This window comes from Mixophyes fleayi, chromosome 12 (genome assembly GCF_038048845.1).
Source record: "Mixophyes fleayi isolate aMixFle1 chromosome 12, aMixFle1.hap1, whole genome shotgun sequence".
In the NCBI taxonomy this organism is placed as follows: Eukaryota; Metazoa; Chordata; class Amphibia; order Anura; family Limnodynastidae; genus Mixophyes; species Mixophyes fleayi.
Window position 1 is genome coordinate 84473139 of NC_134413.1, and position 18998 is coordinate 84492136.

An 18998-nucleotide genomic window follows, 5' to 3' on the forward strand; every position below is an offset into this window, starting at 1 on the left:
TGTGCAGTAACACAGAGTAACACAGTCAGCAGTGAGAGCAGTAGTACTGTGCAGTAACACAGAGTAACACAGCCAGCAGTGAGAGCAGTAGTACTGTGCAGTAACACAGAGTAACACAGCCAGCAGTGAGAGCAGTGGTACTGTGCAGTAACACAGAGTAACACAGCCAGCAGTGAGAGCAGTAGTACTGTGCAGTAACACAGAGTAACACAGCCAGCAGTGAGAGCAGTGGTACTGTGCAGTAACACAGAGTAAGGCAGCCAGCAGTGAGAGCAGTGGTACTGTGCAGTAACACAGAGTAACACAGCCAGCAGTGAGAGCACTGGTACTGTGCAGTAACACAGAGTAACACAGCCAGCAGTGAGAGCAGTAGTACTGTGCAGTAACACAGAGTAACGCAGCCAGCAGTGGGAGCAGTGGTACTGTGCAGTAACACAGAGTAAGGCAGCCAGCAGTGGTACTGTGCAGTAACACAGAGTAAGGCAGCCAGCAGTGAGAGCAGTGGAACTGTGCAGTAACACAGAGTAACACAGCCAGCAGTGAGAGCAGTGGTACTGTGCAGTAACACAGAGTAACACAGCCAGCAGTGAGAGCAGTAGTACTGTGCAGTAACACAGAGTAACACAGCCAGCAGTGAGAGCAGTAGTACTGTGCAGTAACACAGAGTAACACAACCAGCAGTGAGAGCAGTGGTACTGTGCAGTAACACAGAGTAACACAGCCAGCAGTGAGAGCAGTAGTACTGTGCAGTAACACAGAGTAACACAACCAGCAGTGAGAGCAGTGGTACTGTGCAGTAACACAGAGTAACACAGCCAGCAGTGAGAGCAGTAGTACTGTGCAGTAACACAGAGTAACACAACCAGCAGTGAGAGCAGTGGTACTGTGCAGTAACACAGAGTAAGGCAGCCAGCAGTGAGAGCAGTAGTACTGTGCAGTAACACAGAGTAACCCAACCAGCAGTGAGAGCAGTGGTACTGTACAGTAACACAGAGTAACACAGCCAGCAGTGAGAGCAGTGGTACTGTGCAGTAACACAGAGTAACACAGCCAGCAGTGAGAGCAGTAGTACTGTGCAGTAACACAGAGTAACACAGCCAGCAGTGAGAGCAGTAGTACTGTGCAGTAACACAGAGTAACACAACCAGCAGTGAGAGCAGTGGTACTGTGCAGTAACACAGAGTAACACAGCCAGCAGTGAGAGCAGTAGTACTGTGCAGTAACACAGAGTAACACAGCCAGCAGTGAGAGCAGTGGTACTGTACAGTAACACAGAGTAACACAGCCAGCAGTGAGAGCAGTAGTACTGTGCAGTAACACAGAGTAACACAGCCAGCAGTGAGAGCAGTAGTACTGTGCAGTAACACAGAGTAACACAGCCAGCAGTGAGAGCAGTGGTACTGTGCAGTAACACAGAGTAACACAGCCAGCAGTGAGAGCAGTGGTACTGTGCAGTAACACAGAGTAAGGCAGCCAGCAGTGAGAGCAGTAGTACTGTGCAGTAACACAGAGTAACACAGCCAGCAGTGAGAGCAGTAGTACTGTGCAGTAACACAGAGTAACACAACCAGCAGTGAGAGCAGTGGTACTGTGCAGTAACACAGAGTAACACAGCCAGCAGTGAGAGCAGTAGTACTGTGCAGTAACACAGAGTAACACAGCCAGCAGTGAGAGCAGTAGTACTGTGCAGTAACACAGAGTAACACAGCCAGCAGTGAGAGCAGTAGTACTGTGCAGTAACACAGAGTAACACAGCCAGCAGTGAGAGCAGTAGTACTGTGCAGTAACACAGAGTAACACAGCCAGCAGTGAGAGCAGTGGTACTGTGCAGTAACACAGAGTAACACAGCCAGCAGTGAGAGCAGTGGTACTGTGCAGTAACACAGAGTAAGGCAGCCAGCAGTGAGAGCAGTAGTACTGTGCAGTAACACAGAGTAACACAACCAGCAGTGAGAGCAGTGGTACTGTGCAGTAACACAGAGTAACACAGCCAGCAGTGAGAGCAGTAGTACTGTGCAGTAACACAGACTAACACAGCCAGCAGTGAGAGCAGTAGTACTGTGCAGTAACACAGAGTAACACAGCCAGCAGTGAGAGCAGTAGTACTGTGCAGTAACACAGAGTAACACAGCCAGCAGTGAGAGCAGTAGTACTGTGCAGTAACACAGAGTAACACAGCCAGCAGTGAGAGCAGTAGTACTGTCCAGTAACACAGAGTAACACAGCCAGCAGTGAGAGCAGTGGTACTGTGCAGTAACACAGAGTAAAGCAGCCAGCAGTGAGAGCAGTGGTACTGTGCAGTAACACAGAGTAACACAGCCAGCAGTGAGAGCAGTAGTACTGTGCAGTAACACAGAGTAACACAACCAGCAGTGAGAGCAGTGGTACTGTGCAGTAACACAGAGTAACACAGCCAGCAGTGAGAGCAGTAGTACTGTGCAGTAACACAGAGTAAGGCAGCCAGCAGTGAGAGCAGTAGTACTGTGCAGTAACACAGAGTAACACAGCCAGCAGTGAGAGCAGTGGTACTGTGCAGTAACACAGAGTAACACAGCCAGCAGTGAGAGCAGTAGTACTGTGCAGTAACACAGAGTAAGGCAGCCAGCAGTGGTACTGTGCAGTACATGGGATGAGGACGTTATATGTAGGGATGGTTACAGCCCACCCCCCATCACACTGCTCATGCTCACAGCATCCCCCCTCCCCTCAGCATCCTCCGCTCCGTGACTCCAGCATCTCTCCTCCAGCTCGGGACCACCATGGCCGAAGGGGACGACTTCCAGGCGTTCACGTCCATCATGGATGCTCTGGTCAGGATCAGTGTAAGTGCTACATACGTGTTGTATGTGTGTGACATGTGGCATAGGAATAGACATAGAGGAAGGTGGTGAGGGGGGGAGGGGGACACTGGTACAGCGGCAGCCCCCTCTCAGCCTAACCTGCAGCACATCCTGTGGTTACCATGGTAACTGCATCCCTCCATCTTCCTGCAGCCGGAGACCCTCCCTCGCTCCCGAATCCTGGGAGGACATGGCAGCCAGGAGCAGGGGCAAGGTGAAGGCAGGGACCGGGGGGAGGGGAGGTAATCCCTGCACGGCCGATGTATAATATCCGGGAGCCAGGAGATTGTATGTAATATAATACACAGGGGGAGGAAATATATATATATATATGTATAATACCCGGGAAGCAGGAGATTGTGTGTGTAATATAATACACACGGGGAGGATATATATAGGAGGGGGAACAGACATGTAACATACACACATGATGGAGAATAGACATGTAACATTCATTCATTATGGAGAACAGACATGTAACATACACACATGATGGAGAACAGACATGTAACACACACATGATGGAGAACATATATGTAGCATACACGCATTATGGAGAACAGACATGTAACATACACATATGAGGGAGAACAGACATGTAACACACGCATTATGGAGAACAGACATGTAACATACACACATGGTGGAGAACAGACATGTAACATACACAGGAAACAGACATACACTTTATTAGGTACACCTGCTCGTTAATGCAAATACCTAATCAGCCAATCACGTGGCAGCATCTCAATGCATGAAATCATACAGACATGGGCAAGAGGTTCAGTTGTGGTTTAGACCAAACACCAGATTGGGGAGATATGTGATCTAAGTGACTGACTGTGGAATGATTGTTGGTGCCAGACGTGGGGTTTGTGTATCTCAGAAAGTGCTGATCTCCTGGGACTTCACATACAACGTTCTCTAGAGGTTACAGAGAATGGTGCAAAACAAAACCATCCAGTGAGCGACAGCTCTGTGGGCGAAAACGTCTTGTTAGTGAGCGAGGTGAGAGGAGAATGGCCAGCCTGGTTCCAGTGTTATACCATGTGTATAACCATGTGTTATAACATTGTATGTAGAGGAGCATCTCTGCACACACAGCACAGACCACACCAGGCTCCTGTCCTGTCAGCTACAGTGGGCACAGGAACATCCAAAACTAGAGGGTGGAAGATTGGGAAAACTTTGCATGTGTTGGGCTCCTGCTGGACACAAGCTGAGCGAAATGACTGATGTTTTCCACTACGGCAACCGCCTTTCCCGTAGAGCGCTATATACTCACAGATACTCAGATACCCCCAGGACTTAGATTCAGGGTAGTAGGGACTTATCTGAATGTCAGAGAAGGAATATGGAGACTGGTAACCTGAGGAAATGACCAGGGAGGTCTATAGCCAGGGTGAGTATTGAGTAAGGAGATCCAATACAACAAGCCAAAGGTCAGGGCGAGCAGCAGACAGAGAATTCATAAACGCAAGCAATAGATCAAGCAGCAGGTGAGCAATAGGAATGGAGGCAGAACAGCAGGCTCCACGAGCACGCTATCACCAGTATTTATAGTACTGGTGCCCAATCAGGTTGCTCTATTCGGATAGAGCCCCCTGCAGACTATTGCGGCCATCGGGGTCATGTGACCGCCGATGCAGCCAGGTTAAATGTTGAACCTGTGCTGCCCGCCCTGACCTTCAGCCTGTCTCCATCTACGTTTGTGTCTTGTGCCTTGACATCAGCTCCTTCTTGGTCACCAGCTGCCTAGCTAGGCAAACCTAGGGCCACCACCTTTAACTCCTTGCAGAGTTCCTGATGAAGCCCAACGCTTATTTAGACTCCACGCCTTTGGCGAGCCAGTGGGTCCACTCTGTAGTCAGATGCAGCTTTTTGGTTTGGCTCTAAATTTCCAGGAGCCACCAGTGCAGGTGACCTGTGTTCCAAGAGGAACTCTCCCACAAATGGTCCTTGGGTCTGTGTAAGTACTCTGCCTCCACCAACCGGACCCATGCACGCTCGCAGTAGACCCTCGCTCTGGTCTTTTGAGATCGGTGGCCATAAGGGGATGAGGTGCTAAAAAGTGGCCTTGAAGCAGGTCGTTATCACCTGTTCTCTCTTTTTACAGACCAGTATGAAGAATATGGAGCGTGAGCTCTTGTGCCAAGTGTGCAAGGAAATGTACAAACAGCCCGTCATTCTGCCGTGTAAGCACAACGTGTGCCAGGTGTGTGCCACCGAGATCCTGCTGAAGAGGGGGTACGTCTGCGACCCCAACTCTGAGCCCAACTCGCCGGCCTCGTCCCCCTCCGCCCGAAGCCCCCGGATGGGCAGGAGAGTGGTCCCGAAGCAGGAGCGGCTTATCAAATCAGGTGAGAGCATATTGGGGCTTATTCTGTACTCCCCACTGCCTGTTATCCCCACGTCCGATTATACTACCCCTGGGAGGACCAGCGCCGTAAATATACCATGTGAGCATCCTCTTAGGCCTGTGTCACAAGAACATGTCACAACTGTATGCCAGGGGGTGACAAGGAACTACAAATCTGCCAGGACAACGTGTAAGGGCTGGCATTGTTCTCAGTTCGTTCTCACATTAGCCAATAGATGGCAGCATAACACCACAATATATCCGTACTACAGTCTATAGTACGCAGTGTAGGACAATGTGTATAGGGAACATAGCAGTCATTTATTTATAGGATTGTATTTATATATGTGGGTCATACAGACATATCCAGGATCTGTGGACGGAAATAGATAAATAATAATATAATAAGAGTAATGTCTATAGTCTAGGTAGTGTGATCCAGGATAACTGAGTGTATAGAGGAAGAGATATCACTGGGTGACAGTGACTGCTGTACAGGGCTCTTGTAGAGACACAATAGGTGGCTGTATTATACTAATTATCTGATAGTAATATCTATAGTCTAGGTAGTGTGATCCAGGATAACTGAGTGTATAGAGGAAGAGATATCACCAGGTGACAGTGACTGCTGTACAGGATTCTTGTAGAGACACAGTACAATTAAAGGAACTGTAATTCCAAATTAAACTTTTTACATTTTATTTTTCTAACACTAATTACTGGACTGTGTCATATATTTAAGGGAATAAAAGAGACAGAAAGGAACGTTCTTCCCATGTAGTATGTAGCATGTAGTATGTAGCATGTAGTACCTCCCCATGCTATCATGATGTAATTAGATGCATCCATCCTACTTACCCCTTGTTTTTTCACAGGATTTGGTACTTATCCGGGGAGAAAACGTGGAACTGCCCAAACACAGTCGGTTCTGTTCCCATGTCCTTCCTGTCACCATGATGTGGACCTTGGGGAGAGAGGATTGGGAAACCTCTTCCGAAACCTGACTTTGGAGCGCGTTGTAGAGCGATACCGGCAGACAGTGAATATTAGCACAGCCATCATGTGCCAGTTCTGTAAACCGCCCCAGCAGGAAGCCAGCAAAGGCTGCACGGAGTGTAGGGCCAGCTTCTGTAATGAATGCTTCAAACTCTACCACCCCTGGGGTACCCAGAAAGCTCAACACGAACCAACACCGCCAACACTGAGCTTCAAACCTAAGGTGAGAGACCCTGACCGTCAGACCTGAGGTGAGAGACCCTGACCTTCAGACCTAAGGTGAGAGACCCTGACCTTCAGACCTAGGATGAGAGACCCTGACCTTCATACCTCAGGTGAGAGACCCTGACCTTCAGACCTAAGGTGAGAGACCCTGACCTTCAGACCTGAAGTGAGAGACCCTGACCTTCAGACCTGAAGTGAGAGACCCTGACCATCAGACCTGAGGTGAGAGACCCTGACATTTTGACCTGAGGTGAGAGACCCTTACCTTCACACCTCAGGTGATAGACCCTGACCTTCATACCAGAGGTGAGAGACCCTGACCTTCAGACCGGAGGTGAGAGACCCTGACCTTCAGACCTGAGGTGAGAGACCCTGACCTTCATACCTGAGGTGAGAGATCCTGACCTTCATACCTGAAGTGAGAGACCCTGACATTTTGACCTGAGGTGAGAGACCCGACCTTCATAACGGAGGTGAGAGACCCTGACCTTCATACCTGAGGTGAGAGACCCTGACCTTCATACCTGAGGTGAGAGACCCTGACCTTCATACCTGAGGTGAGAGAGACCCTGATCTTCAGACCTGAGTTGAGAGACCCTGACCATCAGACCTGAGGTGAGAGATCCTAACCTTCATACCTGAAGTGAGAGACCCTGACCCTCATACCTGAGGTGAGAGACCCTGACCTTCATACCTGAGGTGAGAGAGACCCTGATCTTCAGACCCGAGGTGAGAGATCCTGACCTTCAGACCTGAGGTGAGAGACCCTGACCATCAGACCTGAGGTGAGAGATCCTGACCTTCATACCTGAGGTGAGAGACCCTGACCTTCATACCTGAGGTGAGAGACCCTGACCTTCATACCTGAGGTGAGAGACCCTGACCTTCATACCTGAAGTGAGAGACCCTGACCCTCATACCTGAGGTGAGAGACCCTGACCTTCATACCTGAGGTGAGAGACCCTGACCTTCATACCTGAGGTGAGAGACCCTGATCTTCAGACCTGAGTTGAGAGACCCTGACCTTCATACCTGAGGTGAGAGAGACCCTGATCTTCAGACCTGAGTTGAGAGACCCTGACCATCAGACCTGAGGTGAGAGATCCTAACCTTCATACCTGAGGTGAGATTCCCTGACCTTCATACCTGAGGTGAGAGAGACCCTGATCTTCAGACCTGAGGTGAGAGATCCTGACCTTCATACCTGAGGTGAGAGACCCTGACCATCAGACCTGAGGTGAGAGATCCTGACCTTCATACCTGTGGTGAGAGACCCTGACCTTCATACCTGAGGTGAGAGACCCTGACCTTCATACCTGAGGTGAGAGACCCTGACCTTCATACCTGAAGTGAGAGACCCTGACCCTCATACCTGAGGTGAGAGACCCTGACCTTCATACCTGAAGGGAGAGACCCTGATCTTCAGACCTGAGGTGAGAGAGACCCTGATCTTCAGACCTGAGTTGAGAGACCCTGACCATCAGACCTGAGGTGAGAGATCCTGACCTTCATACCTGAGGTGAGAGACCCTGATCTTCAGACCTGAGGTGAGAGAGACCCTGATCTTCAGACCTGAGGTGAGAGATCCTGACCTTCATACCTGAGGTGAGAGACCCTGACCATCAGACCTGAGGTGAGAGATCCTGACCTTCATACCTGAGGTGAGAGACCCTGACCTTCAGACCTGAGGTGAGAGATCCTGACCTTCATACCTGAGGTGAGAGACCCTGACCTTCATACCTGAGTTGAACGATTTAGGATATAAAGAGATTTGGGTGCAAGGAGTCCAATAACAGTGCAGATGGGATGAGATAGGTGTAGATTATGATTGTGTGGTCTCACGTTCTCCTTCCTCCTGTAGGGTCTCACTTGCCCGGACCACAAGGAAGAGGTGGTGTTATACTGTAAGACCTGTCAGAGGCTGGTTTGTCAGATCTGCCGCGTTCGCCGAACGCACAGCGGCCACAAAATCACCCCGATGATCAGCGCTTACCAGGCACTAAGAGTAAGGATCCGTGTTATGTCTGTATTACTTAGTAGGGTGGAATCAATATGTAAAATACTAATTCAGTGGGAACTGTATTTTAGGCCACAGGATGAAAATATCAAGAAGTTGGTCAGTAACAGTAGTAGCGACTAGCTTACCAGTACAATATAATGATAATAATACAAGAGTAAAATTATCTGTCTGTAAACTGTCCACTAGATGGAGATCCAACACAACAAACCAACAAAGTGCACAAAATCTGGGTTTCTCAGTTTCTCTTCTGACCCCCGGAGGGGGTCAGGTATGTCTTCCACGTCCATCTTGAAACCGGCCTGGGCAATAGCTGTAATTCAGTCCCCCTTTGACTTTTCGAGGAAGGTAAAGGACTTCCCCTCAGTTTAGGCATGTTATGGATGAGTCACTGATAGACCCGTTTTCCTGTAACTTGTGACAGGCACTACGGGATCTGCGCCACCCTACAAATACACAATGATGCCAATGATGATGACTCTTCTTTGGAAGAGGAGGATGGAGAAGTCAGGGACGATGATGCTGAGTCAGAACCCAATGTGTCTCTTTCGGTGACCGAAGGCCATTAGCCGCATTATCAGGGTGGTGCCTTCAGCCCTTACCATCCAAGATATGAAAGCACAGAACCAGCCTGAAACAGACCCATGGACTGTTCCCTTCATTTCCCCCAGATCAGATCACATAATTGATTTTGCTCTTTGCAATGTTTTGGTGCCCTTTGCTCCTTTTTCCAAGAGGACCTGGAATTGTGGAAAACTACCGGCAGTGGACCCTTTGGTCTCTTTTCTCTTTAAGAAGATTATGTCCCCTCTCTCAGGGGCAGTTACAGAACCAGAAAAGACCATCAGAGATTCCACTACGATCCTCGGACAGTGGAAAGTCGCGAAGACTACTTGCTAAACTCTAGGGACTTAGGTACAACTTTTCTATGACGATCCCTTGTCTCACTCCTGTGTGCTTCACAGTAACTCCAGAGGGTACAGGCTGGGATGGATTCTTCCTGTCCCGGATTCCCAAATACCTGCAAAAATGATCTTCATAGTACTCTCCAGGGCTTTGCGGATGAGGTGGTCGACTGCTTGGTCCCAGAGCACCAGAGGGGTCTAGTTTCGCCTCCAGGCTCTCCCTGGTTTCCACGATGGATGGTTCCTTCTGCCCAGCATTGAATCTGAAAGACCTCCACATGTTTCCCTCATGGGATCGATTCAGGATGAAGTCACTTAGTTCGGAGATAAACTTTGTCAGGGAAGGGAAATTTCTGGCAACCATGGACATTAAGGACACCTATCTAAATATTCCCGTTTAGGAAGACCATCGCCCCTTCCTCTGCTTTGTATCAGAAGGTCACATTTCCATTTTCGGGGCACAGCTCTTTACCAGTGTTTTATTGCCTATATGACAGCAGTATGACTTATCATTCTGTAACAAGACAACTTACTGGTCCAGGAATCTGGTGGGTCAACATCTCGGGCCAACCATGGAGACTCTGGAAGACCACGGATGGATCATCAACAGACCCAAAGTCATCTCAGGGTTCTTGATCCTTCTTGATGGTCCTGGGTCTTCTTTAGCACCATGGGGTAATCTCTCACATTCCGATCACCCTGTGCTCGACCATCAGGGTCCGCACGAGGGTTGTGGGGGCGGGAAGCCTCCTCTGCAAATGTGTGTAAAAATATTTCATAAAATATATCCTTATATTTGGTGAGTAGTGATGTCACTGGGTCACATGACTCTTCGTAACAGAGTCATGTGACCCAGAGGACCTGAGATGTAACGTATACCTGTTAGTAAAGGTAAAACACATTCTGTATGATAAGGAGTAGCTCACCTACTACTGTACGATATAAGGTTATTACAGGTCTCCTGTATAATAGCACTTACCTGCAGCTGTGGACTATTATATGATCTGGGAGCTTCTTATATCTTACAGTAAGGTGTCCATTATTCCCTTTATATTACAGAGCGCTCTGATCTGAACCTATTTGTGGTTTTATAGTAATGAAGAGCGTAATATTATATTACATGGTATTTGTTGCTCTTTTTGCAGGATAAACTTGGAAAGAGCATTGCGTACATCTTGGGGAGTCAGCTTATTGTACAAGGACAGATAAGTGAGCTGGAGGAGAGCATGAGGCAGACTGAGGTGAGATGAACCCAGCTTCGAATACCTCTATCTAACCCCGCCCCTTACAGGGCTCACTGGCCCGCCCCTTACTGGGCTCACTGACCCCACCCCTTACAGGGCCCACTGACTCTCCCCCTTACTGGCATCACTGACTCTCCCCCTTACGGGACTTGTCTGACTCCGCCCCTTTCTGGGCTAACTCACCACACCCCTTACTGGGCTCACTGACCGGCCCCTTACTGGTCTAACTGACTCCACCCCTCACTGGGCTTGCTGACTCTGTCCCTTACTGGGCTCACTGACTGGACTCAGTTGCCAGGCCCTGCCATCCCACCATCTTCACTGACCCCGCCCCCCCAATAATACTGACCCGGCCTCCTATCATACTGACTCCGCCTCCCACCATACTAACCCCACCTTCCACCATACTGACCCCACCTCCCACCATACTGACTCCACCTCCCACCATACTGACCCCACCTACCACCATACTGACCCCACCTCCCACCATACTGACTCCGCCTCCCACAATACTGACCACACCTACCACCATACTGACCCCACCTCCCACCATACTGACTCCGCCTCCCACCATACTGACCCCACCTACCACCATACTGACCCCACCTCCCACCATACTGACTCCGCCTCCCACCATACTGACCCCACCTCCCACCATACTGACTCCGCCTCCCACCATACTGACCCCACCTCCCACCGTACTGACCCCACCTCCCACCATACTGACTCCGCCTCCCACCATACTGACCCCACCTCCTACTAAACTGACTGACCCCTCATTCCGTCATCTGAACTATCCTCACCCATTACCACCCGCTGACTGGTCCACTGACCCCTCCCCCAATCAGCCTCTGCACTAAAGAAAATATAATGTTTTTAGTAAAATGTCTGTTGAACAACGTATCACCCGGTAACCAGAATCATGTTCACAGCTGAATGGGGCCAAAGCTCTGGAGGAAGCTCTGCAGCTCATCGGAGCTCTGCGCTCCGCACTGGACGAGAAGCAAGCTGCGCTGACCCGGGACATCGCGGAGCGACAGCGCGAGCGGCGTTGCGTCCTAGAGGCCCAGGTATGGGAGCGGCAGTCGCTGCTGGAGAACTCGGGGCTGGTGAGCTACGCCCACGAGGTGATGAAGGAGACGGAGCAGCCGTGTTTTGTCCTGGCCGCCAAGCAGCTGCACGAGCGGTAAGAGCCAACGGCACCACTAAGAGCCGCCACAGAACCAGGGGGCAAACGTAGAGGGCAGACGGCATGGGCCGGGGGTCAGGCTTTATATACCAGACAACTACGTAAATATTGGTCTTATTCCGTCCTCAGCATCATCCGAGCTATAGAGTCTGTGCAGAGCTTCCGGTCAGCGGCCTTCGCTCCGCTGCCGCCATTCAAGCTGGACATCAGTAGGGAGCTAAAGATACTGACGGAGCTGAACTTTGTCAGAGGTAATTCTGGGAGCGGTCCTCAATGACTGGGAATGAGGGGTAGCCTCCGAAAGAGGAGGTCATTACTCGGTAAATATTCTCTGTGTCCTACATAAACACGGCTACTTGGGATTACTGCCTGCGTTCTGATGGAAAATTGTGCTAAAAGTTGTTTGTTTTATATGTAATGAGACCATTTACCACCAGTTACCTCCTCAGGGACCTATCACCGCAACGCCAGGATCGCTGGGTGTATGATCTATAGAGGACACGGTGGCACCTCACTAGCTGATTATATATCACGTTACACACATACAATACACAGATTATTACACACACGCTATCCGCGGATTGCCCGGTGTATCGGCCCATGACACAAACAGGATTTTATTATACAAATGACTTGTGTAGAGCAGCTGTGACTTGTAGATTGTCCTGGCACAACGGTATATAAGAATATAACACTTACAGAGGGTTTGTGCGCGGCTTTATAATCCACGGAAACTCTGTGTGAAATCAAAGATGCCCTAAATTATATAGAGGTCCCTTAAACGAGGTCTGATTGGCTAGGACAGTGTGTGATGTCATGCGCAATGTACCGTTATGTTACTAATTATTTGGAGAATTCATCTGCTTAGGGGGACACATGAGACACCACATCAGAGTGTAAGGTAAATCTCTCAATATGTATAATATTACTAATTTTATTGATTACCATTGTTGTAAGGATGTTTCACCTCCCACGTAAGGACATGCTTTTAGATAGTGCTCCGATGGTTAACATAGACCCCACTACCTCCCGCTAGCCCACTTGTGCCCGTCTCAGACCTACATATCCCTCTCTCTGTTTGTAGGCCTCACAGTGTGATGCACAGTCCAGGATATAGCAGAGGCAAGTCACAGAACCGGTCTCCCAGGCGGAGACTCTAACCTCCCTCCCCCTTTTCCCTCCTTTACCCTATCTACTGTTGAGGGTAACCTCCACCCCGCAGTTCTTAGCCAGCCTCTACTCTAATTTACGTGTATCTTCTTACTTCAAAATCTGATTTATGTTTGGGATAATCCTGGTCTTGCCCCCACCCTACCACCTCTCTGCCCCCAGCTTTCTCCTTTCCCTCCTGCCCATCTATCGCCTCTGCCTTTCTTTCGACCTTCACCCTTTTTCCGCATTTCCCCCACTGTCATCTTTGCCTCTCTCTTGCCTCTCTAGGCTCCTTGGATTGACTCTTTGCCTGCGTGTTCCTGCTCCTTATCTGATCTGGGATCTGCATTAACGAGATCTCTCTCTTCCCCCTATCTTAGCATGGAATGCTCTTTGTATCCCTCCTCAGTTGACTCCATTTACAGCCACCGTGCTCCTCTCACTTCCATCGTTCCTTCTTCCTTCCACAGCTCCAGATGCTCCGGTTATTGACACGCAGCGCACATATGCGTATGATCAGATCTACCTGAGCTGGCGCCTCCCCCAGGACTCGGCACCCGCTTGGCACTACACTGTGGAGTATCGAAAAACAGACCCTAAACACAAGGCCCTGAAACTCTGGCAACGACGGGAGGAGATATGGAGCCTCAGTACCATCCTAGAGGGACCAGACATTGATAGTGTCTATGTCCTGAGGGTTAAAGGGTACAATAAGGCTGGATATGGAGAGTACAGTGAGGACATCTACCTGCATACACCACCTGCACCAGGTAAGTGTTCGTAATATCAAATCAATGCTGTATCTTTTGTATCCAACATATGCTCTTCTCCACTCCATTACTACAGCTGACATCATGTTCTAAGAGTACTATACTTCATATCACATGTGTAGGAAGTCCAAGACAGTGACTTGTCGGAACCTGAAGTAGAAATACCTGGGACTTTGACAAGGAGATGTTATTGTGTAAAGTAGAGCACAGTAACAGACTGGCAGAGGTCCTCTGCTCATAACAGCAGCGATCTTCTTCTGGTTGAACCCTCTGGGACCACAGCTCAGCATTCTCCCACCAAGACCTAGAACAACCAACGGAAGCCCAGAAAGTCCTAGATTGGACACTAGGGACCTTGGGACCGTTTATTACAATGTCCTTAGAGAGGCATTCACCCTCCTCCTCCCCTTATCACCATTATTCCGTCTCTACTACTCATCGTATTGCCTTTAGTGGCTATATAAAGAGTGCCTCAATTGTTGAACTTATCCATTGGCCTCGATTGTTGAACTTATCCATTGGCTGCATCCTCTTATACTTCTTCACATTATGGGCTTGATGTAGAGTTGGACATTAGGGTCACATAAAATTTTGTCCGTGTCTTATACTTGCGGCCACTTGCGCAACTTAACAACAGCCTGCAGTTACCACAGAGTGTCAGCTCCTCTGCCAGCAGTCGGCATCTCTGAGTGTTTGCTCATGCACATTGAGTGGTGTTTGTTGGTTGGCCTTGTTCTCTGTCTAAGTCTAAAGATAAACATTCCGGTCACTGAAGGACAGTCCGTCTGATGTCCTAACGTCTACATCTCCACCAACATTAACCCCTGAGACTTCAGCTGCCACTGATGATGGCCATGTTGCTCCTGCTCTGCTACATCTGCCCCACCTTCTGCCCCTCTCATAAGTGGAGATATTAGATCTTCTCCTGATACTTTATCCCATGTGGTGACTCTGGGTAGAACTTCAACCAGCTATGGACAAGTTGTCCCTTGTCTTCAAATAGTAGTTTCTACAGACCAGGATTATTAAATGAATAAAATTGATCTTATCCCTGGACAGTGATGGCCATATTTCTATATGTGACTTCCAGCATGTTGTCACCCATGCTCACTCGGTAACTAGGTCTTTGATGGGGTTACTACTTCCAGAGATAGGTTCCCATCTCTTTGGTCCAGACGTCTGGTGGGCGAATGGTTTTATTCCTAGGTTCTTGGAAGTTTTGATTCTTGAAGCTGCTGTTTGACTCCAAGATTTAGATTTTATTTGGAAGCTTTATTCTTGGGCTCTCAGAGGATACGATTTCTGAAGCTGCTATTTGATTCTCACGCTGAAAAGGTTACCAAAAATACAAAAACCGTCATGTCTACCACCGATCACGTCTTGGCTCATCCTAGGTGATAATGCCCCCCCCCTCCCAATGATATCTGATTTATAGAAGTAGAGGAGGGGGCTGTATGTACAGAAAAATAAGCTAAAAACCAGTGAATCTATATATTTATTAAAGGGCTTCAGACAATATATTCACAAAGATACGTTTTTAATTACAATGACTTTCACAATTTGGCAGATTGCATATTATATATATTCAATATACTCCCTTGAGTTCTGTGGTTCTATAAATTATCAATGTACAAATACTTCTTCTTTTCTCCTTCTCTCTAGTGTTGAACTTTTTCCTAGACAGTAGTTGCGGATTTCCCCGGGACCGGCTGGTGGTCAGTAAAGACAGAAGGGCCGTACGTAGCGTGCCGGGGGTACCCATGCTCTTTGCTGCTGAACGTCTAATGACAAGCTGCCACGTGTCCATGGAACTGGTACTGGGAGACGTGGCCATCACGCAGGGGCGCTACTACTGGGAATGTTCCGTGGACCCCAGTTCCTACGTGGTCAAAGTTGGTGTAGGGCAGGAGAGCAAGCTGCAAGAGTTATTCCAGATGCCTCAGGACGTGGTCAGCCCAAGGTGAGGACGAGGGGTCGATGTGAACGTGTCTGTTGTATGGAGATGTGTGTATAGAATAGTGACTATCATAGTGATTTATAGAAAGACCAGAGCATGGTTGGCCGGTATCCAGGGTGTACACTGATATCGCTTTTTCTCCGCTCTCCAGCAGGTACGATCCGGACAGTGGCCATGACTCTGGTGCAGAAGATGCCGCCATGGACGTATCTCCAGCCTTTTGCTTCCTGACCATCGGCATGGGGAAGATCCTTCAGCCACATGGGTCAACACCAAGTTCTCGGGATCCCACCGGTTGCACCGTTCCTTTACCCCCGCGGCTGGGCATTTGCCTTGACTATGAGAAGGGTAGAGTGGGTTATTTTGATGCGGTGTCCCGCCGTAGCCTGTGGGAAGGCAGTGTGGACTGTTCCGGACCGGTGTGCCCTGCGTTCTGCTTTATCGGAGGTGGTGCCCTTCAGCTGCAGGAACTAGTATCCATCAAACACGAGCGCAGGGTGAACATTGGGGGATTTACTAAAGTAGACTGACTCAGCACGGTCGTGGAAACGGAGGCTGAAACATCGAGTGACCCCACTGAAGGGCACAATCCAGCCCTACGTGCACAATATCCACTAGAATATACTGGTGTCCATGAAACACAGCTTATGCCGTCTTCTCCAGAGCAGAGACCCCTGACAGATGGTCTTCTACGTGCAGAGAGCACAACATTGTGTGGATGAAGGCTTACAACCAAGTAGAACATCGTCCAATCTCCAAGTAGCCAAATTGGGAGAATACTGACATATCCTGGAGACACCGTAGCATCATTGCAAATTGTGTACATTTATATATGTGGCTTTCTCAGGCCAATGTCCTCGTCTAAGCAACCTCCTGTCTCCCTCTATCCGGGCTGGACCCACCGTGATCTCCCAAACCCCCTAGATCTTATCTAGTCTCATGTTAGAGCCGTGCACATCGATAATCATCACTTTGTATGCACTTTTTTTTGCTGAGAGAAAAAAGCTCTTTTCTAGGGAGAGGAACGTCTTCCGTTTTCTACACGTGGACCAGATTCGGGCCACCAACCCCCGTGAAGACAAGTTTCTGTACGTGACTGCACACATAACTGAGCATGCACGATGGACGCATGCACGCACACACACACACAAGCACACTCACGCATGTACAGTCAGAGCCCTGTTGGGGCCCCCAGTCAGTAGCATGCATGTTCCTGTATGTGAAGGGATTGGTGAGTCCATTTCTGTTTTAACCCTTCGTCACCAGTGTTTCCGGGCAGAGTATTACAGGAAGAGCATGTGTGACGTGTTTCCAGGGAACCACCGGTGGGGGGCGGATGGGCAGTGATGTGGATGGGTTAGGATCTCTTTCCGGCTGCCACACAAGGTATGGATGAGATCAGCAGAGGTCAGGCTCGTTTCCATTAATCACTAATTAAACATACAACGAATAAAGTAACACAATGCAGACAATGACTGTAGGAAATTCAGAGATAATAAAAATGAAGAGGAACAAGTTTTACCTGGTCTATTTATTCTGTGCAGCGCGTCAGAGGGCCGGGGGTCCTGGGTGAGGGGGGCGGATGGTCTGTAGTTTATGGTCACTATAGATATATTTGAGGTTGTTCGGTGCTATCTGGGGTAAACTCAATGAACTTATGGACATCTCACTGGGATATAAGGAGCAGGATGTAATTATCTCAGAAATAGTTTGATTTCAGTTTATCGTACACAAGCAGAAATAACAACCACAAGACCTGGAGGGGGGGAAGGGGGGTGCAGTAATACGACCAAACACAGCAAATAGAAGTAATTCTCTAGACTGTCCAGCAGAGGGCAGCAGCTCCCCAGGAACTACCAGGGGGCATATAATAGAAGGATAGGGGAGTACACTGTAGCACGTCTCTCTGTATTACATCAGTGCGCCTATGTCAGACATACACAGTACACAGTACATTTATACAGGCACTGCAATATATTACTCACTGTAGGAAAACCAATCAGGATCCCAATGTCCGCCATTTACACCCCAATTCTCATGCTGGTCAGGTTAAGATTAATATTGTTTATAAAGCTCTGACATATTGCCCGGCACTGTACATTATGGGGATATAAATAATGTACAATGACATGAAACAGAAGGTAAAGACGGCCCTGCCCCGTGAGCTTACAATCTACAAGGTGTGGGTAACGCATGCTACATATGGTAGTTGGGGAAAGTGGGTGGGGTTACTGTACGGCAGCCGTAATATCAGCCGCTAATAATAAAATTGCCGTTGGTGACTAGTGCTTCTGTGGTGCGGTGCGGTGGGAATGAGGACAGATGGTGTGACCCATTAACCATGACTGTCCTTCACCCATTATCTCTCTGATCCTCCTTCCTGTGTGCCCAGTATTGGCACCATGCGGACGGTTTTCCCCTGCGTTCGACAGCTGCAGTCACCGCAGAGGCTGCGGTGAGAGGAGGCGCAGAGATGGCTGCGGCAATGACCGGTGAAGTCACTGAGCCGAGGACTGATGGGCCCCAATCTACCAGCAATATTAGAGAGAAGGGTTATATGATATCATCTCCCAACGTCTTCTCCTTACAGCTGGTCCTCACTGAGCATAGAGGGGGCGGCCGGACACTATAGTACCTGGGAACACTTGCACCAACATTTCCGCATTGTTCTCTTCAAGTGCATTCTTGGCCCCCAAAGTCTTACAGATCTGCCGGTAAAGTCTTTACCCCAAGAGGCACTTAAGTATTTATAGACCAGTGCTATCACTTTCCTGAGATTTATTTCTCAGTGTGAATCTTATATATGGGACAACAGAAGTTTGGATTGAGGAGAATAGTCTTGGGGGGGGGGGGGGGGGGGTGATGGTAAGAATAGCCGGGGATGGGGGTAAGTATAGCTGGGGGGGGTTTAGTATAGCTGGGGAGGGGGGGAAGGGTTGGTAAGAATAGCCGGGGGGGGGAGGGGGGGTTCAGTATAGCTGGGAAAGGGGGGGGTGTTAAGTATAGCTGGGGAGGGGGGTATTGGTAAGAATAGCTGGGGGGGAGGGTTGGTAAGTATAGTTGGTGATGGGGGGGTTGGTAACAATAGCTGGAAGGGAGGGTTGGTAAGAACAGCTGGGGAGGGGGGGGGGTGGTGAGAATAGCCAGGGGGGGGGGGGGTGAGAATAGCCAGGTAGGGGTTAGAGGGCGGTTCATTTACAATCTGTCTCCACAGGTGAGTTTTCAGGGCACGTTTTGAGGCTGGGGAGGAAGAGAATTCTGCAGGATGGGTGCAGCCCGAAATATGTCTTGTAGAATAAACATTGCTCAATCATTTATTTACTGAAACCTCTTAGGAAAAATCC

General features: G+C 49.1%; 1 protein-coding gene across 3 annotated transcripts; it reads left to right on the plus strand.

Annotated features, from left to right (window-relative positions):
- Positions 1-2698: 2698 nt before the first annotated feature.
- Positions 2699-17169, plus strand: TRIM46 (tripartite motif containing 46). Of its 3 annotated transcripts, none has more exons than XM_075192606.1 (10): positions 2699-2822; positions 4957-5200; positions 6075-6418; positions 8282-8425; positions 10488-10583; positions 11519-11772; positions 11905-12026; positions 13398-13697; positions 15360-15657; positions 15806-17169. In XM_075192606.1, exons 1-10 carry the CDS (start codon positions 2760-2762, stop codon positions 16182-16184), a joined length of 2244 nt encoding a protein of 747 aa, XP_075048707.1. In that variant the 5' UTR covers positions 2699-2759; the 3' UTR covers positions 16185-17169. The 3 variants fall into 3 exon arrangements, with proteins under 3 accessions (XP_075048707.1, XP_075048708.1, XP_075048709.1); XM_075192607.1 differs by having other exon boundaries at positions 15809-17169; XM_075192608.1 differs by lacking the exon at positions 2699-2822 and adding an exon at positions 2967-3054.
- Positions 17170-18998: the final 1829 nt, after the last annotated feature.

Coding starts and splice junctions, on each gene's coding strand:
- TRIM46 (XM_075192606.1), top strand. CDS start 2,760: ATGGCCGAAGGGGACGACTTCCAGGCGTTCACGTCCATCATGGATGCT. Junction 8,426..10,487: donor GCGCTTACCAGGCACTAAGA/GTAAGGATCCGT, acceptor CTCTTTTTGCAG/GATAAACTTGGAAAGAGCAT. Junction 11,773..11,904: donor GCCAAGCAGCTGCACGAGCG/GTAAGAGCCAAC, acceptor TTCCGTCCTCAG/CATCATCCGAGCTATAGAGT.